At 33.0% G+C, this 26,266-nt stretch overlaps 1 protein-coding gene and 6 long non-coding RNA genes across 8 annotated transcripts; 2 read left to right on the forward strand and 5 right to left on the reverse strand.

Annotated features, from left to right (window-relative positions):
- Nucleotides 1–1,602: 1,602 nt before the first annotated feature.
- Nucleotides 1,603–9,690, reverse strand: LOC124437720. Its single transcript, XR_006945826.1, has 2 exons — nucleotides 9,182–9,690; nucleotides 1,603–1,800 (listed from the first exon to the last, which is right to left on the reverse strand). It is a non-coding gene; the product is annotated as an uncharacterized LOC124437720 (long non-coding RNA).
- A 1,223-nt stretch (nucleotides 9,691–10,913) lies between these two features.
- On the forward strand, nucleotides 10,914–11,389 carry LOC124437689 (enoyl-CoA delta isomerase 2-like). The gene is made up of 2 exons (XM_046987667.1): nucleotides 10,914–11,069; nucleotides 11,141–11,389. The coding sequence occupies exons 1-2, from the start codon at nucleotides 10,929–10,931 to the stop codon at nucleotides 11,294–11,296; spliced, it is 297 nt and encodes a 98-aa protein (XP_046843623.1). The 5' UTR covers nucleotides 10,914–10,928; the 3' UTR covers nucleotides 11,297–11,389.
- Nucleotides 11,390–11,685: 296 nt separating this feature from the next.
- LOC124437702 lies at nucleotides 11,686–12,821 on the reverse strand. Its single transcript, XR_006945809.1, has 3 exons — nucleotides 12,731–12,821; nucleotides 12,240–12,383; nucleotides 11,686–12,005 (listed from the first exon to the last, which is right to left on the reverse strand). It is a non-coding gene; the product is annotated as an uncharacterized LOC124437702 (long non-coding RNA).
- Nucleotides 12,822–15,033: 2,212 nt separating this feature from the next.
- LOC124437705 lies at nucleotides 15,034–16,778 on the reverse strand. The gene is made up of 3 exons (XR_006945812.1): nucleotides 16,666–16,778; nucleotides 15,556–15,774; nucleotides 15,034–15,187 (listed from the first exon to the last, which is right to left on the reverse strand). It is a non-coding gene; the product is annotated as an uncharacterized LOC124437705 (long non-coding RNA).
- An 8-nt stretch (nucleotides 16,779–16,786) lies between these two features.
- LOC124437697 lies at nucleotides 16,787–18,883 on the reverse strand. Of its 2 annotated transcripts, XR_006945804.1 has the most exons (6): nucleotides 18,803–18,883; nucleotides 18,223–18,282; nucleotides 17,966–18,052; nucleotides 17,727–17,841; nucleotides 17,005–17,170; nucleotides 16,787–16,934 (listed from the first exon to the last, which is right to left on the reverse strand). It is a non-coding gene; the product is annotated as an uncharacterized LOC124437697 (long non-coding RNA). The 2 variants fall into 2 exon arrangements; XR_006945803.1 differs by lacking the exon at nucleotides 18,223–18,282.
- A 4,153-nt stretch (nucleotides 18,884–23,036) lies between these two features.
- Nucleotides 23,037–24,557, forward strand: LOC124437708. Its single transcript, XR_006945815.1, has 2 exons — nucleotides 23,037–23,134; nucleotides 24,386–24,557. It is a non-coding gene; the product is annotated as an uncharacterized LOC124437708 (long non-coding RNA).
- A 210-nt stretch (nucleotides 24,558–24,767) lies between these two features.
- On the reverse strand, nucleotides 24,768–25,313 carry LOC124437698. Its single transcript, XR_006945805.1, has 2 exons — nucleotides 24,933–25,313; nucleotides 24,768–24,872 (listed from the first exon to the last, which is right to left on the reverse strand). It is a non-coding gene; the product is annotated as an uncharacterized LOC124437698 (long non-coding RNA).
- Nucleotides 25,314–26,266: the final 953 nt, after the last annotated feature.

Genomic DNA, 26,266 nt, shown 5'->3' on the forward strand with positions numbered 1-26,266 from the left:
ATAGATAATTATATTGTCTAAAATATATCCAAAATCTGGAGGTGGCACAAAAAAATAAGTTGTAGAAAATCATCGACAAAGTCGGATGACACGAATGCGCGTAATATAATCTTATATATTTAAGTTAAGAATTCCGGTTCTTTAACAAACAAAGCCTTATAAATAGAAAACTACACGGTAGAATTTTTTTAATCTTGGCCATATTGTAGATATTCTTATTGTCTATGACATATCCAAAATCTGGAGGTGGCACAAAAAAATAAAAGAAATAATATTCCTTGAGAATGTACTCTGGTATTAACCGTGAAGTTGGCACCACATTCGACAAACAGCTCTATAGCTAAAAAACTACACGGTAGAATTTTTTTAAACTTGGCCATATTGTAGATATTCTTATTGTCTATGACATATCCAAAATCTGGAGGTGGCACAAAAAAATAAATGATAGAAAATCATCGACAAAGTCGGATGACACGAATGCATGTAATATGATCTTATATAATTACGTTTAGAATTCCGGTTCTAAAACAAACAAAGCCTTATAAATAAAAAACTACACGGTAGAAATTTTTTTAAACTTGGCCATATTGTAGATAATTATATTGTCTAAAATATATCCAAAATCTGGAGGTGGCACAAAAATAAATGAGAAAATCATCGACAAAGTCGGATGACACGAATGCATGTAATATGATCTTATATAATTACGTTTAGAATTCCGGTTCTAAAACAAACAAAGCCTTATAAATAAAAACTACACGGTAGAAAATTTTAAACTTGGCCAGAATATAGATAATTATATTGTCTAAAATATATCCAAAATCTGGAGGTGGCACAAAAAATAAATGATAGAAAATCATCGACAAAGTCGGATGACACAAATGCGCGTAATATAATCTTATATAATTAAGTTAAGAATTCCGGTTCTTTAACAAACAAAGCCTTATAAATAAAAACTACACGGTAGAAATTTTTAAACTTGGCCATATTGTAGATATTCTTATTGTCTATAATATATCCAAAATCTGGAGGTGGCACAAAAAATAAAAGAAATAATATTCCTTGAGAATGTACTCTGGTATAAACCGTGAAGTTGGCACCACATTCGACAAACAGCTCTATAGCTAAAAAACTACACGGTAGAATTTTTTTAAACTTGGCCAGAATATAGATAATTATATTGTCTAAAATATATCCAAAATCTGGAGGTGGCACAAAAAAATAAATGATAGAAAATCATCGACAAAGTCGGATGACACGAATGCGCGTAATATAATCTTATATATTTAATTTAAGAATTCCGGTTCATTAACAAACAAAGCCTTATAAATAAAAAACTACACGGTAGAAATTTTTTAAACTTGGCCATATTGTAGATATTCTTATTGTCTATAATATATCCAAAATCTGGAGGTGGCACAAAAAAATAAAAGAAATAATATTCCTTGAGAATGTACTCTGGTATAAACCGTGAAGTTGGCACCACATTCGACAAACAGCTCTATAGCTAAAAAACTACACGGTAGAATTTTTTTAAACTTGGCCAGAATATAGATAATTATATTTCCTCCCTTTTTTGGGAGGTAAACAAACCAATCTGTATGTCAAATCAACAAATGAAAACATTCTATATTTTATTTCATTCTTGAATAACTGTCTATATCTTTGATATCCATAAAGAGGAATTGCACACGATGAAACAAATGTAACTTGATTAAATAGTTCAATGGTTTCAACCATTGAGTTGTAATGTTTGAAATGTTCAAGGTTAGAAGCCATCTTGATTTCAGCAAGCGGAGACTGAAACGAGTTAATATTTTAGTTGCAATATTTACAAATACTAAATAAAATCAATTACAAGAAAACAAAACAATGATGAACCAAAATTGTTAAAGAACATATTTTAAAAAAACGACTCATGCAAGGTAACTCAAATGTTCAACTTATGATGGTGAAAATATAAAAAACATGGAGATAAAATAAAGCATGACAATCAATAGATCTTCACTTAGGTAATAATAGCTGCAGATCCAAATTTATAAACAGTGTGTGAAGCACTGACTAAAACATTTTGGCAATCAAATGCACTTGAAAGCCCTGGCAGGTTAGTTAAAGTCCTCGGTGCTACAAGTCTTGTGACTTTTACTACAAAATCTCCTCGGCTTTCAAGTACATTTAATCACTAAGTTACCTCACTACCGTGCATCGTTTTACTTATAAAAATATTGCACACGCTAGCTAAAATGTAGACTACCGTGAAATTGGCACCACATTGGGCACCACATTCAACACAACATTCATCACAACACTCATCACCACATTCAACTAAAATTTATCATTCAAAATGATAAATCATCAAATACAACAGTAAAAAATAATTCTTAACTGTTTATTAATATTTTTTAATTGAACAAAAAAATAAATGATAGAAAATCATCGACAAAGTCGGATGACACGAATGCATGTAATATGATCTTATATAATTACGTTTAGAATTCCGGTTCTAAAACAAACAAAGCCTTATAAATAAAAAACTACACGGTAGAAATTTTTTTAAACTTGGCCATATTGTAGATAATTATATTGTCTAAAATATATCCAAAATCTGGAGGTGGCACAAAAAATAAATGATAGAAAATCATCGACAAAGTCGGATGACACGAATGCATGTAATATGATCTTATATAATTACGTTTAGAATTCCGGTTCTAAAACAAACAAAGCCTTATAAATAAAAAACTACACGGTAGAAAATTTTTAAACTTGGCCAGAATATAGATAATTATATTGTCTAAAATATATCCAAAATCTGGAGGTGGCACAAAAAATAAATGATAGAAAATCATCGACAAAGTCGGATGACACAAATGCGCGTAATATAATCTTATATAATTAAGTTAAGAATTCCGGTTCTTTAACAAACAAAGCCTTATAAATAAAAACTACACGGTAGAAATTTTTAAACTTGGCCATATTGTAGATATTCTTATTGTCTATAATAAATCCAAAATCTGGAGGTGGCACAAAAAATAAAAGAAATAATATTCCTTGAGAATGTACTCTGGTATAAACCGTGAAGTTGGCACCACATTCGACAAACAGCTCTATAGCTAAAAACTACACGGTAGAATTTTTTTAAACTTGGCCAGAATATAGATAATTATATTGTCTAAAATATATCCAAAATCTGGAGGTGGCACAAAAAATAAATGATAGAAAATCATCGACAAAGTCGGATGACACGAATGCGCGTAATATAATCTTATATATTTAATTTAAGAATTCCGGTTCTTTAACAAACAAAGCCTTATAAATAAAAAACTACACGGTAGAATTTTTTTAAACTTGGCCATATTGTAGATATTTTTATTGTCTATAACATATCCAAAATCTGGAGGTGGCACAAAAAATAAAAGAAATAATATTCCTTGAGAATGTACTCTGGTATAAACCGTGAAGTTGGCACCACATTCGACAAACAGCTCTATAGCTAAAAACTACACGGTAGAATTTTTTAAACTTGGCCAGAATATAGATAATTATATTGTCTAAAATATATCCAAAATCTGGAGGTGGCACAAAAATAAATGATAGAAAATCATCGACAAAGTCGGATGACACGAATGCGCGTAATATAATCTTATATATTTAATTTAAGAATTCCGGTTCTTTAACAAACAAAGCCTTATAAATAAAAACTACACGGTAGAAATTTTTAAACTTGGCCATATTGTAGATATTCTTATTGTCTATAATATATCCAAAATCTGGAGGTGGCACAAAAATAAAAGAAATAATATTCCTTGAGAATGTACTCTGGTATAAACCGTGAAGTTGGCACCACATTCGACAAACAGCTCTATAGCATAAAAACTACACGGTAGAATTTTTTAAACTTGGCCATAATGTAGATATTCTTATTGTCTATAACATATCCAAAATCTGGAGGTGGCACAAAAATAAATGATAGAAAATCATCGACAAAGTCGGATGACACGAATGCGCGTAATATAATCTTATATAATTAACTTCCTATATCCATGTAATTATTCAAACAAAGGCCTATAAATAAAAACTACACGGTAGAATTTTTTAAACTTGGCCAGAATATAGATAATTATATTGTCTAAAATATATCCAAAATCTGGAGGTGGCACAAAAATAAATGATAGAAAATCATCGACAAAGTCGGATGACACGAATGCATGTAATATAATCTTATATAATTAAGTTTAGAATTCCGGTTCTTTAACAAACAAAGCCTTATAAATAAAAACTACACGGTAGAATTTTTTAAACTTGGCCATAATGTAGATATTCTTATTGTCTATAACATATCCAAAATCTGGAGGTGGCACAAAAAAAAAAAATAATATTCCTTGAGAATGTACTCTGGTATTAACCGTGAAGTTGGCACCACATTCGACAAACAGCTCTATAGCTAAAAACTACACGGTAGAATTTTTAAACTTGGCCATAATGTAGATATTCTTATTGTCTATAACATATCCAAAATCTGGAGGTGGCACAAAAAAATAAATGATAGAAAATCATCGACAAAGTCGGATGACACGAATGCGCGTAATATAATCTTATATAATTAACTTCCTATATCAAGGTATCTTTGCAAACAAAGGCCTGTAAATAAACAACTACACGGTAGAATTTTTTTAAACTTGGCCATATTGTAGATATTTTTATTGTCTATAACATTATCCAAAATCTGGAGTGCACAAAAAAAAGTTGTAGAAAATCATCGGCAAAGTCGGATGACACGAATACGCGTAATATAATATTATATAATTAACTTCCTATATCAAGGTATCTTTGCAAACAAAGGCCTATAAATAAAAACACGGTAGAATTTTTTAAACTTGGCCATATTGTAGATATTTTTATTGTCTAAAACATATCCAAAATCTGGAGAGTGCACAAAAAAATAAGTTTTAGAAAATCATCGGCAATGTCGGATGACACGAATACGCGTAATATAATATTATATAATTAACTTCCTATATCAAGGTATCTTTGCAAACAAAGGCCTGTAAATAAAAAACTACACGGTAGAATTTTTTTAAACTTGGAATTCCGGTTCTAAAACAAACAAAGCCTTATAAATAAAAAACTACACGGTAGAATTTTTTTAAACTTGGAATTCCGGTTCTAAAACAAACAAAGCCTTATAAATAAAAAACTACACGGTAGATTGTTTTTAAATATATCCAAAATCAAGAGAGTGAACAAAAAATTATTAATACAATTCACTTTTTACTAAATTGTTTAAAAGTAGTAAACTCTGGTTGTTAGTACCAAATTAATTATGCAGTGACGTAACAGTGCTGGTTATTTTTTTTGAAAATTTGTTCTAGTTGCTCATCGCTTTAATTTTTTCAAAATTTAGTGAATCTAGTGAAGTAAATGACTTGTTTTTTGGAGTAGTTACGACCAAATATTACTTTAATCCAGGACCTTTACGTCACGGTATAATTAGACACGTGCATTATTTATATTGTATTTTTACAGACTTACTAGAAAATTACTTTACTTTATTGTCTTATAATTAGAAATCGGCTATTATTTTCCACAGTATTTTTCTTTCTATCGCATTTTTTTACGTTGTTGGCAGGATCAGAATATCGATTAATAATTTCTAATTAATAATTATATAAGATTATATTACGCGCATTCGTTCATCCGAATTTGTCGATGATTTTCTATCATTTATTTTTTTGTGCCACCTCCAGATTTTGGATATATTTTAGACAGTATAAATATCTATATTCTGGCCAAGTTTAAAAAAATTCTAAGGTGTAGTTTTTTATTTATAGGCCTTTGTTTGAAAAATTACATGGATATAGGAAGTTAATTATATAAGATTATATTACGCGCATTCGTGTCATCCGACTTTGTCGATGATTTTCTATCATTTATTTTTTTGTGCCACCTCCAGATTTTGGATATATTTTAGACAATATAATTATCTATAATATGGCCAAGTTTAAATAAATTCTACCGTGGAGTTTTTTATTTACAGGCCTTTGTTTGCAAAGATACCTTGATATAGGAAGTTAATTATATAATATTGTATTACGCGTATTCGTGTCATCCGACTTTGCCGATGATTTTCTATCATTTATTTTTGTGCCACCTCCAGATTTTGGATATATTTTAGACAATATAATTATCTATATTCTGGCCAAGTTTAAAAAATTCTACCGTGTAGTTTTTAGCTATAGAGCTGTTTGTCGAATGTGGTGCCAACTTCACGGTTTATACCGAGTACATTCTCAAGGAATATTATTTCTTTATTTTTGTGCCACCTCCAGATTTTGGATATATTATAGACAATAAGAATATCTACAATATGGCCAAGTTTAAAAAATTTCTACCGTGTAGTTTTTATTTATAAGGCTTTGTTTGTTAAAGAACCGGAATTTTAACTTAAATATATAAGATTATATTACGCGCATTCGTGTCATCCGACTTTATCGATGATTTTCTATCATTTATTTTTTTGTGCCACCTCCAGATTTTGGATATATTTTAGACAATGAAAATATCTACAATATGGCCAAGTTTAAAAAATTTCTACCGTGTAGTTTTTTATTTATAAGGCTTTGTTTGTTAAAGAACCGGAATTCTTAACTTAAATATATAAGATTATATTACGCGCATTCGTGTCATCCGACTTTGTCGATGATTTTCTATCATTTATTTTTTTGTGCCACCTCCAGATTTTGGATATATTTTAGACAATAAAATATCTACAATATGGCCAAGTTTAAAAATTTCTACCGTGTAGTTTTTATTTATAAGGCTTTGTTTGTTAAAGAACCGGAATTTTAACTTAAATATATAAGATTATATTACGCGCATTCGTGTCATCCGACTTTGTCGATGATTTTCTATCATTTATTTTTGTGCCACCTCCAGATTTTGGATATATTTTAGACAATAAAATATCTACAATATGGCCAAGTTTAAAAATTTCTACCGTGTAGTTTTTATTTATAAGGCTTTGTTTGTTAAAGAACCGGAATTTTAACTTAAATATATAAGATTATATTACGCGCATTCGTGTCATCCGACTTTGTCGATGATTTTCTATCATTTATTTTTGTGCCACCTCCAGATTTTGGATATATTTTAGACAATATAATTATCTATATTCTGGCCAAGTTTAAAAAATTCTACCGTGTAGTTTTTATTTATAGGCCTTTGTTTGAAAAATTACATGGATATAGGAAGTTAATTATATAAGATTATATTACGCGCATTCGTGTCATCCGACTTTGTCGATGATTTTCTATCATTTATTTTTGTGCCACCTCCAGATTTTGGATATATTTTAGACAATATAATTATCTATATTCTGGCCAAGTTTAAAAAATTCTACCGTGTAGTTTTTATTTATAGGCTTTGTTTGTTAAAGAACCGGAATTCTAAACGTAATTATATAAGATTATATTACGCGCATTCGTGTCATCCGACTTTGTCGATGATTTTCTATCATTTATTTTTTGTGCCACCTCCAGATTTTGGATATATTTTAGACAATATAATTATCTATATTCTGGCCAAGTTTAAAAAATTCTACCGTGTAGTTTTTATTTATAAGGCTTTGTTTGTTTAAGAACCGGAATTCTAACGTAATTATATAAGATTATATTACGCGCATTCGTGTCATCCGACTTTGTCGATGATTTTCTATCATTTATTTTTGTGCCACCTCCAGATTTTGGATATGTTATAGACAATAAGAATATCTACAATATGGCCAAGTTTAAAAAAATTCTACCGTGTAGTTTTTTAGCTATAGAGCTGTTTCTCGAATGTGGTGCCAACTTCACGGTTAATACCAGAGTACATTCTCAAGGAATATTATTGCTTTTATTTTTTTGTGCCACCTCCAGATTTTGGATATGTTATAGACAATAAGAATATCTACAATATGGCCAAGTTTAAAAAATTCTACCGTGTAGTTTTTATTTATAAGGCTTTGTTTGTTAAAGAACCGGAATTCTTAACTTAAATATATAAGATTATATTACGCGCATTCGTGTCATCCGACTTTGTCGATGATTTTCTATCATTTATTTTTTGTGCCACCTCCAGATTTTTGATATATTTTAGGCAATATAATTATCTATATTCTGGCCAAGTTTAAAAAACTTCTACCGTGTAGTTTTTATTTATAGGCCTTTGTTTGAAAAATTACATGGATATAGGAAGTTAATTATATAAGATTATATTACGCGCATTCGTGTCATCCGACTTTGTCGATGATTTTCTATCATTTATTTTTGTGCCACCTCCAGATTTTGGATATATTTTAGACAATATAATTATCTATATTCTGGCCAAGTTTAAAAATTCTACCGTGTAGTTTTTATTTATAGGCCTTTGTTTGAAAATTACATGGATATAGGAAGTTAATTATATAAGATTATATTACGCGCATTCGTGTCATCCGACTTTGTCGATGATTTTCTATCATTTATTTTTTGTGCCACCTCCAGATTTTGGATATATTTTAGACAATATAATTATCTATATTCTGGCCAAGTTTAAAAAAATTCTACCGTGTAGTTTTTTATTTATAGGCCTTTGTTTGAAAAATTACATGGATATAGGAAGTTAATTATATAAGATTATATTACGCGCATTCGTGTCATCCGACTTTGTCGATGATTTTCTATCATTTATTTTTTGTGCCACCTCCAGATTTTGGATATATTTTAGACAATATAATTATCTATATTCTGGCCAAGTTTAAAAAAATTCTACCGTTTTTAAATTATAGGCTATTTAAGAGAAATGGAAAGTACTGTAATATAAATCTTAGTGTTTTCTTCAATTTCTTGACTTTTATACATTTTTTGTGATGTTTAAGGACTGTAAAATAGTAATAAACAGTTAAGAATTATTTTTTACTGTTGTATTTGATGGAAAACGTGTTTTAAAGACGATTTTTTGATTTATCATTTTGAATGATAAATTTTAGTTGAATGTGGTGATGAATGTTGTGATGAATGTTGTGTTGAATGTGGTGCCCAATGTGGTGCCACTTTCACGGTAGTAAAATGTAGATCCCATTAACTACATACATGTATGGTCTTATATGAGCCAGTTTTAAATACTCAAAGAATATTTCGGCAATCAGAGAGTAAAATATTTTTACCTTACTCTGAACAAAACAGTTTTTCTTGTGAGTCTTTTTATCGCAGGGATACGTCCGTATAAAATTCTTATCACCAAAATGTTTCAAATTCCAAATTGGTGAAGTGTTGACTGTGTAGTAAGCTGGTCGATACAACTCATACGCAACGCATCGATTTGCTGTTTAAAATCATGATAGAACTCATGCAGATAGATTGGTTTCACATAGCCAGAATAACAACCGATAACTGTTAGCTTCCAGAACAATTCAGTGAATTCACCACAAATGTCAGTCTGCTACGTGAAGATAGTTCTCTTGCATATGCCTCAAGTCTTTTTTACGCTTCCGAATTGCATCCTTGAACGCCTTACTTTATACAGTTCAGCCAACATTTACCTATTCTTGCCATAAAATGATTAAGTGTGCTCCAAGTTGACTGAAAATAAAATTGTTCAGCATACGCCATTTTGAAAGCATGTCTATAATTATCCACTATCATCCATTGTAACCACTATCAACATCCTAATGTCATTGGTGGTCAAAAATAGTCACATTTTTTATTTACTTTTGCCTTTCATTCATGTCATTTCTAGATATGAATTTTCATATTCGTCCATAGTTCAATCAATAATAAAAAAATATTTATTGTAAATTTTATTATAGCAAATGAACGTGACGCCAAGAGTTTGTAAATTACATGCAATTTTTCGTCGTGGTATAGTGTGAACTATCTATCTCGACCTTATTTAAACCTGAACATTTTTTATAGTCGTTATATGCATCAATGCATTAATTATAATCGTTTGATGAAAATATGGAAATATGATAAAATTCTTTTTTAAGGGAGGGTGACTCGATTTTTCTAAAAGTTCTTTTGGATGTGGAAAATGTGTTCAAATGCATGAATTATAGTCTTTTGGTAAAATAATGGAACTAAGATTAAATTCATTTTCAGGGGGGGTGGAATCCCTATTTCTATAAAAGTTCTTTTTGTTGTGGAAAATGTGTTCAAATGCATGAATTATAGTCTTTTGGTGAAAGTATGGAAATATTATAAAATTCATTTTCAGGGAGGGTGGACTCGATTATTTTGTCAAAGTTCTTTTTGATGTGGAAAATGTGTTCAACCACATGAATTATAGTCTTTTGGTGAAATTATGGAAATATTATAAAATTCATTTTCAGGGGGGGTGGAATCCTCATTTTCTAAAAGTTGTTTTTAAGTGGAAAATGTGTTGGAATGCATTAATTATAGTGTTTTCGTGAAAGGTCAATTTCATTTTGGCTTGGTCAAAGTCAGTTTTGTATCGTCACATTAATATACATAATTTTCGTCGATAATATGAAAAACATTTTAACTAAGCGCTTCCGACATCACTACGCACGGTCTCATTATAATATTGAAATCCTCAATACCCAAAGCTGACCACGACACACTTTACGAGAACGGAATCGTAACCTTCAATGCAACAAGCCCCTAGCCAGCATATACTTACTAGAGAAAGCATGGTTTTACGTATGTAAAATTGACGCTCAATATTGCAAAACATATTGAAAGGAAAGCCGAATAATAAATTATTATGGGAAAACTGAAAATGTTACCGATACATAGGTATTTTGAAAATCATTGTCCGTTGCCTGGCCGTTATTTTGAGCCCTGTTCTTTTTGCTTAGTTAACTCAATTTTTAACAAGGTATTGTTATCTTAATGCAGTTAAGAGGTAAGGTATGATTGTCACACATTTCTTATTAATTTGCACTCAGGCGAATGAGATGTTACTCGTTGGAAAAGAAACTGACTGCGGTCGAAGCTTGTAACTACGGTTTGGTAACAGAAATTATTCCTCAAGCCGAAATTGAAAAAGAAATTAACAACAGAATGAAATACATGGCTGCGTTGCCGCCGAAGGTAGCACAAATCTGGACTTTACCGTTATTGCTTCGTTTCATTTAACCATACAATGCTTCTCTCCATTGCAGTCGCTCTCATTGTCCAAGAAACTATGTTGCTCAGTTGAGCTGGAGAAACTTCACGATGTGAATAATAAAGAATGCGAAGTGCTTGCTCAAAAATGGCTCTCGGAGGAATGCGCGCAAGCAGTGATGACTTTTTTACAACGCAAATCAAAAATGTAGTTGAAACATTAAGTTGATTCTTGTTTATGAAATGTTCGATGCATTTTCTTTCTGTGTATGTTATTCAGTTTGATAAAAACCATTTCCACCAAAGTGTTAAGCGTACAAAAGCATCTGCGCAAACATCTACTTGATGTCACGTGACAACATGTTAATTAATGACACTTATTTTTAAACAACTGCATCAATTTTCAACAAATGCGCAAGAAAATAAGGTTATCGCGACTAAGAAGTCCGTTACGCCAGCAGTAAACACTGAAGTCTCAATGACTTGAACGATACAGAACGAGTGTTCGAAATTTTCCAGCAAAGTTTTTGCTATGTTTTGGAACTTGATTCAAAACGCAATTTTTTTCCTCCAACCAAAGTAAAGATTTTAAAAATCGTGGTTAAATGAACGAATATGTTTTGTTATTCAACTCAAGTTACGAATGATTTACACCAACAACGCTACAAATTCCGCTGCGTAAAGGTTACAAACGGATCATTGGGGGACAAAATATCCTATATGTACAACAAATATTTGCACGCGCTATAAGTCCGATCGCAAGTATACCTGGATGGTAAGCCATTCCTGTAAGCTCGTCCACCATCTTCTTACGATGCCATGTTGCTGATGTACTTTTGAAACAAATCGCGTTCTTCGTGATTTTTATCCTCAAGTTCTTGTATATTACCGTTGACCATCAACGTCTGTTTCTCGAAGGCACTACAATATTAAATATGCTGCTTTACTATTTGCTGACATGGGATTTTTTCAAAGTTCGAAACTGTAAATGTTTTCATCATCTTCGACGTGAACGTCCATGAATAACAATAGAAATCTATTGCATTTTCAAAGGTCCCGTGTCCTCTCTCTAGTTGCTAAGCTCCGCCCACCCCTTTCCTCTCCTTTCCAATAGTGCCCAATCTCTCTCTCCCTCGTAAAAATAGACACACAAACCTGTCTAGAAACTAGTGAAGATCTCGCCAAAAGTGAATTGAGCTCCTCCTCGAAATGTTTGAAAGATAAAATTTCTGCGACAATTCCGCGTTCCTTTGCCATGTCGCAGTTGAGTTTCGTGTTGCATAGAATAACAGACATTGCCTGATTTAAAGGAAATTCACCGTAAGACAAAATGAATTTTTTTTAAAGCATCTCGGTTCTTTTATAAAAACAACAATTATGTTTCACGATACACTTTTTTTAAGGCGGGATAGGAGTAAAGCATTTTGGGAACTTAGATAAAGCTATTCGTAGTTTTAATTACTTTTCAATCTCACAGTTAATTTTAACACCTCAGAACATAACACATCCTCTCAGGTTCAAGAAAAGAAAACATTTTAATGTTTATATAAAGTGATCAATAGGCGTGGATACAACTCAAATACATAACATGGCAAAATATGACCTAGTGCCCAGGCCTCCGTTTAATATAAACAAGTCACGTGTACCTGTGAATGACCAAATAAATTAGGTACAGTTAGAGAGCAACATCCAACTGGAGGATGACCCAACTCCACAAACTTCGTTTGAAAGTTGCCTTTAAAAAACACGACGAATATGTCAACTGAAATAAAAATTACGTAATGTTGTACTGAGGAGTCACTAGGAGTCACTAAGGAGTCACTAAGATCAGTTCTTACCAAACTGGAAACATTGGTCTATAAACAAGAAGAAGCGTTATCAATATGTTCCGCTTTCGCGCATGTAAATTTACTTTTCATAATTGGAAAGGTCGTCGTTTAATTAGATTCGTGCTCAGTTACAATTGGTTTTTTCTATGAAATTAGATTGTCCCCCCGCTATCTAATTTGAATTAGAATTTTAGCAAATTGTGAAGTTGTTTCAAAGTAGTTTGCCACCTACTTCGAACTGCTGAGCACAAAGTAATTTTGCTAACTCGCAATGACTGTTCATGCGTCTATTTCTATAATACTATAGTTCATGCGACTTAAACGATCTCATGACACCGTTGAAATAAATGAAATGGTAATCGAGTTCCATCGGTTCTAATCGCTAATAAAGCGCTCGCAAGAAAAATGTTTCGTTTGATCATAGTGTGTGTGTGTGTCATCGTGGGGGTAACTTCATATGCTGAAAAGACAGTTAAATTTTCCATGCACCTAACTCCCAAAGACTATAGCTAATGTGTCTATTTCACAAAGACTTTAGTTCATGCACCTAAAGGCTATAAAATCTATATATATGTATATTGTTCGTGCATCTTAACAATATAGTTCATGTACCTAACTCCCAAAGACTATAGTTCACAAACTTAACTTTCAAAGAATATCTTTCACACACCCAACTTCAAAGACTAAACTCCCAAAAATTCTTCTTCATGCACCTAAACTCGGAACGACTATAGTTCATACACCTAACTCCCAAAGACTATATTTCACGCACGTAACTCGCAAAGACTATAAGATCATGCGTCTATTTCCCAAAGAGTTTAGTTCATGCAACTAACACCAAAGAAAATAGTTAATGTATCTAATTACCAAAGACTATAGTTCATGCACCTTACTCCGAAGGACTATAGTTCATGAAAGAGCTCCCAAAGACTATAGTTCATGCACCTAACATCCAAAGACTATAGTTAAAGCACTTAAATTCCAAAACTTATATTTCACGCACCTAAATCTCAAAGATTGTTCATGCGTTTATTTCCCACTTATTGAACTCACTTGATTGGTGAATTGTATTTTCCCATGTTTTCAAAAACTTTCTTAAAGGTCGTACATTCCAATTCTTGTTCTTAATTCCAGGATCACATACATATGAACTATTGACCAGACAAAATCATGATATCTAATTACAATGTGACATCACTCTTCACATCCATACCATTAGACATAGCCAAACAACACAACTAGACAAATAAAATCCTAGACTTACTCAACCTTTGCCTCTCCACTGAATTCTTCTTCTAAAACTCATACTATAGACAACTTTCAGCGAATCAATGGGGTCACCACTATACACCTTCCTCGCAAAAGCTGTCGTGCAAAACCTCGAAACACAATCAGTCACCAACAGCACAGATGAAACAGACAGACTATGGAATAGATATAAAGACGATATCTTTGCCATAGTCAAGAAAGCCAAAACTGGACAAATGCTACACACCATAAAAATACTACAAAGAAGATAACCTTCACTAAAGACAAAAAACACAACAAGACTAAACAAACAAGTATACGGCATAAATACCCTTACAGACCAAATACTTGATTTCAACCGTAATCATTCCACACAACACAAAATAAGCAACATTCGAACACTTTTCAACAGAATTAACACTCACTGCAGCACAGAAGAAGCCAAAAAACAGAACGCAACTACTTGTTCTCATTTATAAAAACTAGTTACCCTATAGAAACTTTATAGACGAAACTATAAGCAAAATCAGTCAGAACTTTACTACTAACGGACACCTCCCGAAAGCAGACACTGCTATTAGGTCCCTGCCAATACTCTTACTATTAACTTATTTACAACCTCTCATAAGCAGACACCAAAACAATCTTCAAACAATTCTGTAGTGTTTATGGTGTTTCGAAAGTTCACTTTTAGGGGTGGTCATGGGAGAAAAAATTTACATGAGTTTAATATTTACTGAGGAAATTACCATACACCAGCTATGGTCAAATGGCAATTTTGCACAAATTAACAAATATTCGTGGCAGAGATTGAATTTTTATATTTTCGTTGTTTCAAGAAATTTACATTGTTTTGCTGGCATACGATAGAACATATTTCGCATACCTTCCTCCTAAACCCACTTTCCGTCATATTTTGCCGTTTAGTGTGCATTTCATAGCCGAATCTTATAACTTAGATATTTCATACAGGGACAATCCTTCACCATTGATAAGTGTCGTCGCTTTTGTGCTCGATAAATCCCGCTTCGAAAAAATATAGATATGACGATATATTTTCGGATATTTTGGGGTTTTTGTAGTGTTGTTCGCAATGATTCATAAATAGATCAAATTGAACCTTAGCCGACAATTACCCCGCACGTGATTGGGTCAAGATTGTCTGTCAATACATTGTATACAGAACCATTTAAAACCGCTATAAAGCTATTAAAACCAACAAAACACAATTAAAAACTATGTATAATAACTATATATATCGTAACAACGAATATTTTCATATTTTTCGATATTTTCGGTACATCGATATATCGATATACCGAAAACCAATATCGATAAACCGATATTTAAAAACCCGATATTTATCGATAATTCGATATGTCGCAACAGCCTACCTCGCAAGAGCCTTTATCGTCGTAAACATGCTTGGACTCATTCATGTTTTCAGTGGTTGACGAGTCCTCATCCAAAACTCTCGAGCGTATGCTAGGTGCTTCAACTACGTTCAATTTCATCAAGCTATCTTCAACCTGGCGTCGTTGTTTCTCTTCTGCCATGCTTGATTTTGTTTCAATGTTGGAAGTTTCATTTTCAAGCAGTTCTTCTACCTCGATCTACGAATTATAATATCTGTCATAAATATTAAAGCAGTTTGTTTATGTAGAAAATATGCAGACACAAAGTTATGAAGAGAAATAAAACATCTTTAACATTGTCACGGATATTACGAGGGGCATAACAAAGTGTTGATGAGTTTGACTAATTCTACGTTTATAAGAAACTTTTAAACAATTCTAACCCTAACCTTAACACTTACACTAACCATAATCTAACCCTGACCCTAATCCATACCCTAACCATTGAACCAATGTATGAACTGTAGTCAATTGTAGTCACATTATAAAGCCTACTTCCTATTGTTTTTGGAGTTCAATGTGCATTCTAATCTTTCGTTTCAAATCCGCATTCTATTCTTGTAATCTTGTAGCCCATATTCTTGCAAGCATTTCTCAAATGGATATTCAAAATGGAGACTCCACAAGATATGCTAATTGCTAATTTTTTTTCACCAAACAAAAAATTTGTCACAGTCTGTTACGGGTCTTGCAGCTGACATATGAAATGTTTGTAAGTGTGGCAGGAAAATTACATTTATATAGCTACTCTTTGTTTTGCTATGTTAAGCATCACACAATAACAAGAAAACGAATGAGGAATTGGTCACATTTACCACTAAAAACAGTAAAATTCTAGAGCTCCAGTACGAATAGCAAATGACTGTCAAAACGAGGGACGATCTTGGCCCACTGCGATAATATTTTACCAAATGAAGGGAATTCCACAAAACATGTCCATTTGGACATATTATACAAGTGCACATGTGTCAACTAACCCTGGTTTAACCAAGGTTTGCGTTAAATACGACGCTTTATATTTTTCATCGCTGTAGTATGAACTACTTTGTTGATAAATATATAGTAATTCTGCGAGTAAAATATCTTTACCTTCCTCTGCACAACAAAGTTTTTCTTGTATCAACGCACACAGCCTCCTACTAGCTCAAGAAACAAGCCAAAATATGAAAGAGAAGCGATCTCGTTTGAGTGAAAACTTGATGGTAAAAGTTGAAAAGTTGCTGATGGTTATCGCCATAAATTACCAATGGAAGAATTTACCACCACGATAAAATCAATATTACCACCACTGATAAAGTATTAGTGACCAATGCCGCCAGTTTGCCAGTGACCAGTGGCATGTACGCGTACCTATTTTTCTATAATTGCGACGCATCATGGGATTTACATTCAAATTTATTTTTGTGAGTAAATTCATTTTATCTTTACCATAAAAATGTTGTTTTACTTCAAAAATCTTCGCTTGTCAGACTTCGTGAGCTGACTAAATCTCGCAAGCGTTCGATCACGGCCATGACCGATTTTTCACCGAGTACTTTGTTGTCACGTGTTCTGACGTTGACCGTGTCTGAGACCGTCTCTTTTTCACCAACAACTGTTTAAAAAACAACATAAAACCATTTAACCAATCGCATTTAGTAATAAAATGAACATCTATTTTGCTTTTAAAATAGACAACACTTAAAAGACAATGAACACAAAACAAACAAACAAAACACAAACAACAAACAATCCAACAACAGCAAACGATAATACCTTACATTTTACAACTCGCACATCAACTGACTACCAAGAACAACGAGTACTGACAAGTGAGCATCACAATGCACAACATTACAAACAGCACTGACTATAGACAACGACTTACGTTAGAAAGTAGGTTAACAAACTCAAAACAAAATCATTGAACAGAATACAAATATCAGCACCTTATAAACGGCTTACAAGCGAACAATTAATAAGTATACCACACAAACTAAAACATCCACATATTTTCCTCTCTGTCATGACGTCTAGAGAACAAATACGGCGAACCTGACTAATGTTGTGGAAACGTCAGTAAACTCTGAACACCAACAGTGGTTCCAAACCATTTTAATTTCTATTTATTTGTACAGTAAATAAAAATAATTTAAAAGACTTATTCATACCAAGAATGAAGTTGTACTGTGAAAGTTGTGCATTGCGAACTTTCTTATTTAGTGTTGATCCGTGATCCAAGTCTGTATCAACACGATAACCAGCTGCATGGAACTTCTTTTGAATCTAAACATGACCAAAATGTCAATAAAAAAAAAAAAAGGACAAAAAAATTCCAATTCATAAAATAGCAACAATTTGTCCATAGCTGAGTTTGCATTAGCCTGTGCAAGTTCGATCTAAGGCTTACCAAATTAAATTTACCGGTTCGGCATAATCATCATATTTACTACTGACAGGAATTACTACAACTTGATGGGGAGAAAGCCATAAAATCCTAGAAAATAACAGAAAATGCAGTGCGTCAAAATTTTGAAATAAAGTAAAGTAGAGTAAAAATGATAAAAAAATTTCCAAACAATTAAGAAACTTTGTATCATTTTAATTTAACATTTTAAGGACATTTCATTTGCTTTAAGCTCTGGCATGAGCCAAGAAAACACTCACCATTTTCCACCAAAGCTTTCAGCAAGAATAGCAATCATTTTTCAACTGAACCTACAATAGCTCGATGAATAATAACAGGATGTAATTTTATATCTCCTTCACCACTGTCAATAGAGTAATAGAATATTGATAAATTACTAAATTGTTACAATTTGTAAAGATCTACAATTTCATGGAAACTTAAACTGTGCCGTAATCCTCTGACTATAATACACAGGCTTACATATGTTTGTGAGCCATTATCAATGATATTTACATGGGGGGGGGATGGATGCACAGGGATACATGCATGGACTATTAACTATTATATTGCAATTATCTGTTAACATTGCAATATTAAATGTAACTATATACTTATATGCGCGGGTGGGTTTGTTTGCAGGCGAGTTTGAATGCAGGTGGGACTTTCAGTGTTCAGCAATGTAGCAGGCTGCATATAAGTATATAGTATATATAAGCATATAAATATATAACAATAGGTTTCTATAGAAACAAATAATCATGTCACTGTTGGTTAAATAAATTAAGTATCAAGACCGTAGTGAGGTTATTCAACGAAAAGCTTACTGGCAAAACTTACCTAGCGTGAGGTTGAATCTCTCAGGAAGTTGGAAATCCAGTTCAATTGTTGCACATTGATGAGACCATCTCATAGCATCAAAAATTTTATATTAATCTATAAATTGTGATAGCAATGAAATTATAAATTCACAATGGTATACATCTGTAAACATAGAAAGCTTCATCCCCATCCCCAGGATTTATCTGCCGTTTTGACCAAAATTATTCAAAGCTTCCATCAGTTTCTAATGAAGCATAAAACAAACTCATTTAGTTAAACAATTAAAAATATTATCAATCATTAAACATTTTCGATATTTATGACAAGACAGCTAAAAAACATTGTAAAGACTGCATTTATGTTCGCTGTGAACAAATTTCCTCCCTATTTTGGGAGGTAAACAAACCAATCTGTATGTCAAATCAACAAATGAAAACATTCTATATTTTATTTCATTCTTGAATAACTGTCTATATCTTTGATATCCATAAAGAGGAATTGCACACGATGAAACAAATGTAACTTGATTAAATAGTTCAATGGTTTCAACCATTGAGTTGTAATGTTTGAAATGTTCAAGGTTAGAAGCCATCTTGATTTCAGCAAGCGGAGACTGAAACGAGTTAATATTTTAGTTGCAATATTAACAAATACTAAATAAAATCAATTACAAGAAAACAAAAACAATGATGAACCAAAATTGTTAAAGAACATATTTTAAGTAAAACGACTCATGCAAGGTAACTCAAATGTTCAACTTATGATGGTGAAAATAAAAAAACATGGAGATAAAATAAAGCATGACAATCAATAGATCTTCACTTAGGTAATAATAGCTGCAGATCCAAATTTATAAACAGTGTGTGAAGCACTGACTAAAACATTTTGGCAATCAAATGCACTTGAAAGCCCTGGCAGGTTAGCTAAAGTCCCTCGGTGCTACAAGTCTTGTGACTTTTACTACAAAATCTCCCTCGGCTTTCAAGTACATTTAATCACTAAGTTACCTCACTACCGTGCATCGTTTTACTTATAAAATATTGCACACGCTAGCTAAAATGTAGATCCCATTAACTACATACATGTATGGTCTTATATGAGCCAGTTTTAAATACTCAAAGAATATTTAGGCAATCAGAGAGTAAAATATTTTACCTTACTCTGAACAAAACAGTTTTTCTTGTGAGTCTTTTATCGCAGGGATACGTCGGTATAAAATTCTTATCACCAAAATGTTTCAAATTCCAAATTGGTGAAGTGTTGACTGTGTAGTAAGCTGGTCGATACAACTCATACGCAACGCATCGATTTGCTGTTTAAAATCATGATAGAACTCATGCAGATAGATTGGTTTCACATAGCCAGAATAACAACCAATAACTGTTAGCTTCCAGAACAATTCAGTGAATTCACCACAAATGTCAGTCTGCTACGTGAAGATAGTTCTCTTGCATATGCCTCAAGTCTTTTTTTACGCTTCCAATTGCATCCTTGAACGCCTTATTTTATACAGTTCAGCCAACATTTACCTATTCTTGCCATAAAATGATTAAGTGTGCTCCAAGTTGACTGAAAATAAAATTGTTCAGCATACGCCATTTTGAAAGCATGTCTATAAATATCCACTATCATCCATTGTAACCACTATCAACATCCTAATGTCATTGGTCAAAAATAGTCACATTTTTTATTTACTTTTGCCTTTCATTCATGTCATTTCTAGATATGAGTTTTCTTATTCGTCCATAGTTCAATCAATAATAAAAAAATATTTATTGTAAATTTTAATATAGCAAATGAACGTGACGCCAAGAGTTTGTAAATTACATGCAATTTTTCGTCGTGGTATAGTGAATTATCTATCTCGACCATTGAGTTCTATAATAACTGGAGGGGAAACGTCAACAAAATTAGTATAAATTATTAGCGCGCGGCCGCGTGGTCAAAAACATGGCGGATTTTGGTGGTCAAAGTCAGCGGAGAGACGCGGGCTCATAAAATAAAATTTTTGTCGCCCACCCTGATTTGACCACCACAATTGCGAGTATAGAAAATATCAAAACTATTTATTTTCCTAACATAACCACTTTTTTAAAATTTTATTTATTAAAGTGCCAACGTTTGTGGTTTGCGGATGCTGAAATAGCGACAGAAAAGGGAACATTTCTTGACTCCGGTAAGTAGCACAGTATTAGTTTTACTATTTTGTTTTTAACACGATACTTGAAGAGTGTTTCTACTACTAAGTTTTAATTTAAAATTATTTTGGTCCAGTCTTGTTTGTTCTTCACTTAATCGCTCGCCAGACGTGGCGAAGCTGTAAATTTTTATCGAGTTTTGCATCCATCTTGTATCATGATCAAGGCATCAAGCTAAACTCTCCTAATTTGAATTGAGTTTACCTCCCAAAAATGGGGCATAATTTGTTCATGTTTTTTTTTGAAAAGATGAAGGGAAAGTTTACAACAGAGTTGTTTTGAAATTGAATCCAGTGCCATGCAAAATTAATGAGAACTATGGTATATGTTGTATAATAAAAATAACTATTAAACTGTTTGCCTGCTCAATTTGACTGACTGTATAGTGTAGACAATTATAATGGGATTGGAAAGTTGGATTTATGCAAACAATTTTAAAGTACTACTTAGCTTTTCTGTAAATGAAGTATTTATTGTTATAGTAAACAGGTTAATACTTCAAAACCAAGATAAAAGTAGTGTGTTGAACAATGTGCTAAGATTTGTTTCTAACTTAAAATTTTTGTTCAACAGTAGCTTATGATTATATCATTAATATGCATGAAAAATTAAACATATTATTGTCTCATCTCACCAAATCCATACTTGGTATGATTCCAGGTGATCCACAAATTCACATCGGATGCATTGGTTACAAAGAAGTTGAATGTAGAAGAAGCAAAAATAGATGGCAAAGAAATTCTTTGTGTCTTATGAAGAATTAGTAGAAATCAATAGAAAGACTTCTTTGAACAAATTGTAAACAAATTTAAATTTGCTCATGGTCAAGCAACCTAGTCAAAGAAGCAAAGTCTGTCTTCAACATGTGACCTTTCCAATTATTTAGTTTCTTTGTACAAAATACTATTTTCAAGAAACTTGATTTGTAAGTCTTTCATTAATATTTTTTTACCAAGAGATAAAAGAAACTAATTCAAAGGCTTGATGTAAAATACAAAGATTTAATAAGTTGTTTATCATTTAATTCCCAAATGTTAGTTTGTACATATAAATAATTAGTATTGGTAGCTGTAAGTTATTTAAGCAAAACAGAAGAGTAGTAGTGAAGGAAGGGTTAGCATTTTGAAAAATTATATCTTGTTCATGACATATATTACTCAATTCCAAAACTGTAAGTAATGCACAATAATATCTATAGAACTTGATAAATTTCTTCACCTACACTGTGAAATAACTATTTTGCCTTCATGCAGCAATAGACAGTGTTTTTGTCAGAGAAACCAATGCACTTTAGTTTCCAAGTTTATAATTTCAATGGAAAATTAATGTAGTTCTGTTCAGTAATAGATCCAAGATTCTGCCAAGCTGTTTACAAAATACAAATTACCAAGCAACAGTGTCATGGTGTTTTTGAATTTTTTTCTTTTTTGTAGCTCTTCTGGTTCAACATACTTTCTTTATGAGTTTTCAGTAGATTTATCAGGTAATGACAATACACTTATGATACTTATCCATGGTAAACTTTCAGTTGACTTATGTCGTAGGACTGAAGCAAACATTTTCTCGCTTCCTTAGGAGCATTTTTACACAGATTTATCTATTTGAAGCAAGAAAAATAGGTGCACAAAACTGTCTACAAACAGTCAAACACACAAAAGCATGAAATAATGTATAAGTTTTACGAGATTGACAGGTCTAGTAAAGAATGCCGTTTGATTTTCACTTTTAAAAGGCTAAAATGTCATAAAATAACTTAAATGTTACATCCAAAATATGCGTTTCTCTACCGCTGATCTTCTTTACTTTGATGTGTGTCTGTACTGTGTTTTTCACGCAATGCTGAAGCATTATTTTCACATGATATGCTGTCGGTATCGTAATTATTTTTTTTCTCACTTGTTTTCGTTCATACAAACAGTATTAGAAATCAGGAGGGAGTGAATATTGGAAAAAATGTTTAAAGTGGAAGTTTTGACCACCAAAATCCGCCATTACCGCCATGTTTTTGACCACGGGGTCCAGGCCCCTTTGCCCCTCCAGGTTTTATAGAGCTCAATGATCTCGACCTTATTTAAACCCAGTGAACTCTACAACAACTGGAAGGCTAACTTGGACGCCATCTTTGAAGCCTGCATGAGCGCCGCCATTGAAGGTACGGAGGCGAAATACATCACTTCGAAATTGCCGAATTTTTGCAAAAACAGTGGTCTTCAAGCCAGCTTAATGTCTAAAATCTTAAACAATGTTTGAGATTGTTTTTATACTTTATTGTACGAACATTTTACTTGCTAAAACTTACATATTACTTGAAGTCGTTTGAGAAGTTCCTTTCTCTTAAATTTATTCTTAAGTTTATCATACATTACATTACAGATGTAAATTTTTTTGGGTCTAAGGACATGAGAGTAGAAAACATTGAGGTGTAAAATAATCTCTAAACATGAAAGAAGATGCCGCTACTATACTGGGGAAATGCCAGTAAATTTGATGATCAATTTTCACATGTTTTATACTTGTTGCGAGGTATGTCATTTTGTACGTTTTATGTAAATTTTCGTGAATTAAAAATACTGTGAAAAGTCCCAAATGGATTGCCAGCTGATGAAAATCATTTTACACCTTAATGATTTCTTCCTCTAAATTGTTTTCATCAGTTACCATGTTGGGGCAAAATTCCATACAGTGAAAAGAATTTCTGCTAATTTTATGCTTTGCTGAGCTTCGACACTCTCATGTACTCTCCCAACATGGCTTATATGACGTCAAAAGAAAACACACTATAGCTACGGTTGAATGAAAACAGCCCCAAACATCATTAAATATTTGTTAAAATTGCGTATATATTATTACGAAACAGCGATTTTGTGCACGTTATGATGACAAATTTCCATATTGCATTGAAAAGCGTATTTCGAAAACATTTATCAAACGCTGACACTTGCTGGCATGGTGACCATGTTTAATTTAAATACATATGCATATTTTAAGCTGACAGTCGTTTCAAAACTACCGATGGATGTTATTTATTCATCACGGCATAAATGCTTTTCAAACAACATTATTATTCTAAAATCATTACTTAATAGAAATTTGTACAACATTATTCCAAAATAGGTGGCAGGAGCCTACTTTGAAATACTTTACCACAAAATTCGTTTTCTAAGTCAGAGAGCGAGGGAACTCTCTGACTTAGTAAGAATACGCCGAATTCAACAGAGTATATATGCTCTCTCAAAATCCAAGATTTCTTAAAAATCTAAAAGATAGCCAAAGAACAAATTAGCGACACAATAAAAACAAACACATAAACCTGAAAAAAGACTGAAGTCACTAAGCTACAAGTCAGTGAAACAAATAAAAAAATTTTTATACCTCATCTTGTTTTCATCTTGTTCTCCATCAGCATGCTTCCCGTCTCTCCGTCAGCATCCTCTTCGTCGCTCCATCAGCATCCTCTTCGTCGCTCCATCAGCATCCTCTTCGTCGCTCCATCAGCATCCTCTTCGTTGCTTCATCAGCATCCACCTCGTAACGCCATCAGCATCCTCCTCGTAGCACCATCAGCATCCTCCTCGTAGCACCATCAGCATCCTCCTCGTAGCGCCATCAGCATCCTCCTCGTAGCGCCATCAGCATCCTCCTCGTAGCCATCAGCATCCTCCTCGCAGGACCATCAGCATCCTCCTCGCAGGACCATCAGCATCCTCTTCGTAGCACCATCAGCATCCTCCTCGTAGCTCCGTCAGCATCTTCCTCGTCTCTCCGTCAGCATCCTCTTCTTTTCATCAGCCTCCTCCTCATCTAAACGAAAATCTAAAACAAGTTAAGATTAGGACAGGAAAAATAATAACGTACTCCTCTATCTTCTTCTTGATCTTCATCTCTTGTACCTAAAAAGACTGAAGAAGAAGTTATTTGTTTGATGGAAACAAACAATTGTAAGCACCCACCACTGCCAGAGTTCGCGTTCTTTCACTGTCCGTACGCTCGACATGTCTATAAAAATGCAACAACAATATCATGGCAAGTGATTATGGAGATCGTGCTTTCGCATTGTAATAGTTTTATCATGCTAAAACATTGATATCCATGACTGTACATGATTGAACATGTATGTTAAGTGAACAACTCTTTGAAGATTATAACACTCGTGGAAAGCTTATCGTTTGAACCTTGCATTGTGCTGTAACACCCCTCAATGTTACAACACATGCAGTGTTCTGTAACATTGTCAAACGATTTATTACATGCGATATAATTCAAAAATACCTAGATAAAAACAAGATAATTAACGAATGTCTCATGCAATATATTCTCTACTCAAATCTTGTCGATTTCATCCAAAAGGTTGTTTGATTATTACGGTAAGGCACTATGGTTTATAAAAGACTATCGAGTTTAAAGATTTTGCAACATTCTGCCCGCATGTTGCAATATCAAATGACTTATCTCAATTATATATTAATATACAAATATTCTATGATATATAATCGAGATAATTCACTTGAATTCCTTCTGCATCCTCCTCGTCTTTCATCTGCATCCTCGTCGTCTCTTCATCATCCATCTCATCCTCTCATCTCCATCCATCCTCTCTCCATCTCCTCCTCTCTCCATCTGCATCCTTCTCTCCATCTCCATCCTCTCTCTTCTGCATATCTCTCTCATCTGCATCCTCTCTTCATCTTCCTTCATCTTTATCCTTCTCTCCTTCTTCATCTGCATCCTCCTCCTTTCTTTTGATCCTCCATAAAGTAACATTTTATCCTTCTGATCCTCCTTGTCTTTATCCTCCTTGTCCATTCATTTTCATCCTCGTCCCTTCATCTGCATCCTCCTTTTCTCTTTATCTGCATCCTCGTCTCTTCATCTGCATCCTCCTTTTCTCTTCATCTGCATCCTCGTCTCTTCATCTGCATCCTTCTTGTCTCTCCGTCAGCATCCTCCTCTACTTTCATCAGCCTCCTCCTCATCTAAACGAAAATCTAAAACAAGTTAAGATAAGGACAGGAAAAATAATAACGTACTCCTCTATCTTCTTCCTGATCTTCATCTCTTGTACCTAAAAAGACTGAAGAAGGAGTTATTTGTTTAATGGAAACAAACAATTGTTTAGCACATACCACTGCCAGAGTTCGCGTTCTTTCACTGTCCGTACGCTCGACACTGTACATGACTGAACATGTATGTTAAGTGAACAACTCTTTGAAGATTATAAGACTCGCGGAAAGCTTATCGTTTGAACCGTGCATTGTGCTGTAACACCCCTCAATGTTATAACACA

The sequence above is a fragment of the Xenia sp. Carnegie-2017 genome, unplaced genomic scaffold (assembly GCF_021976095.1).
Source record: "Xenia sp. Carnegie-2017 unplaced genomic scaffold, XeniaSp_v1 HiC_scaffold_16, whole genome shotgun sequence".
Taxonomy (NCBI): Eukaryota; Metazoa; Cnidaria; class Anthozoa; order Malacalcyonacea; family Xeniidae; genus Xenia; species Xenia sp. Carnegie-2017.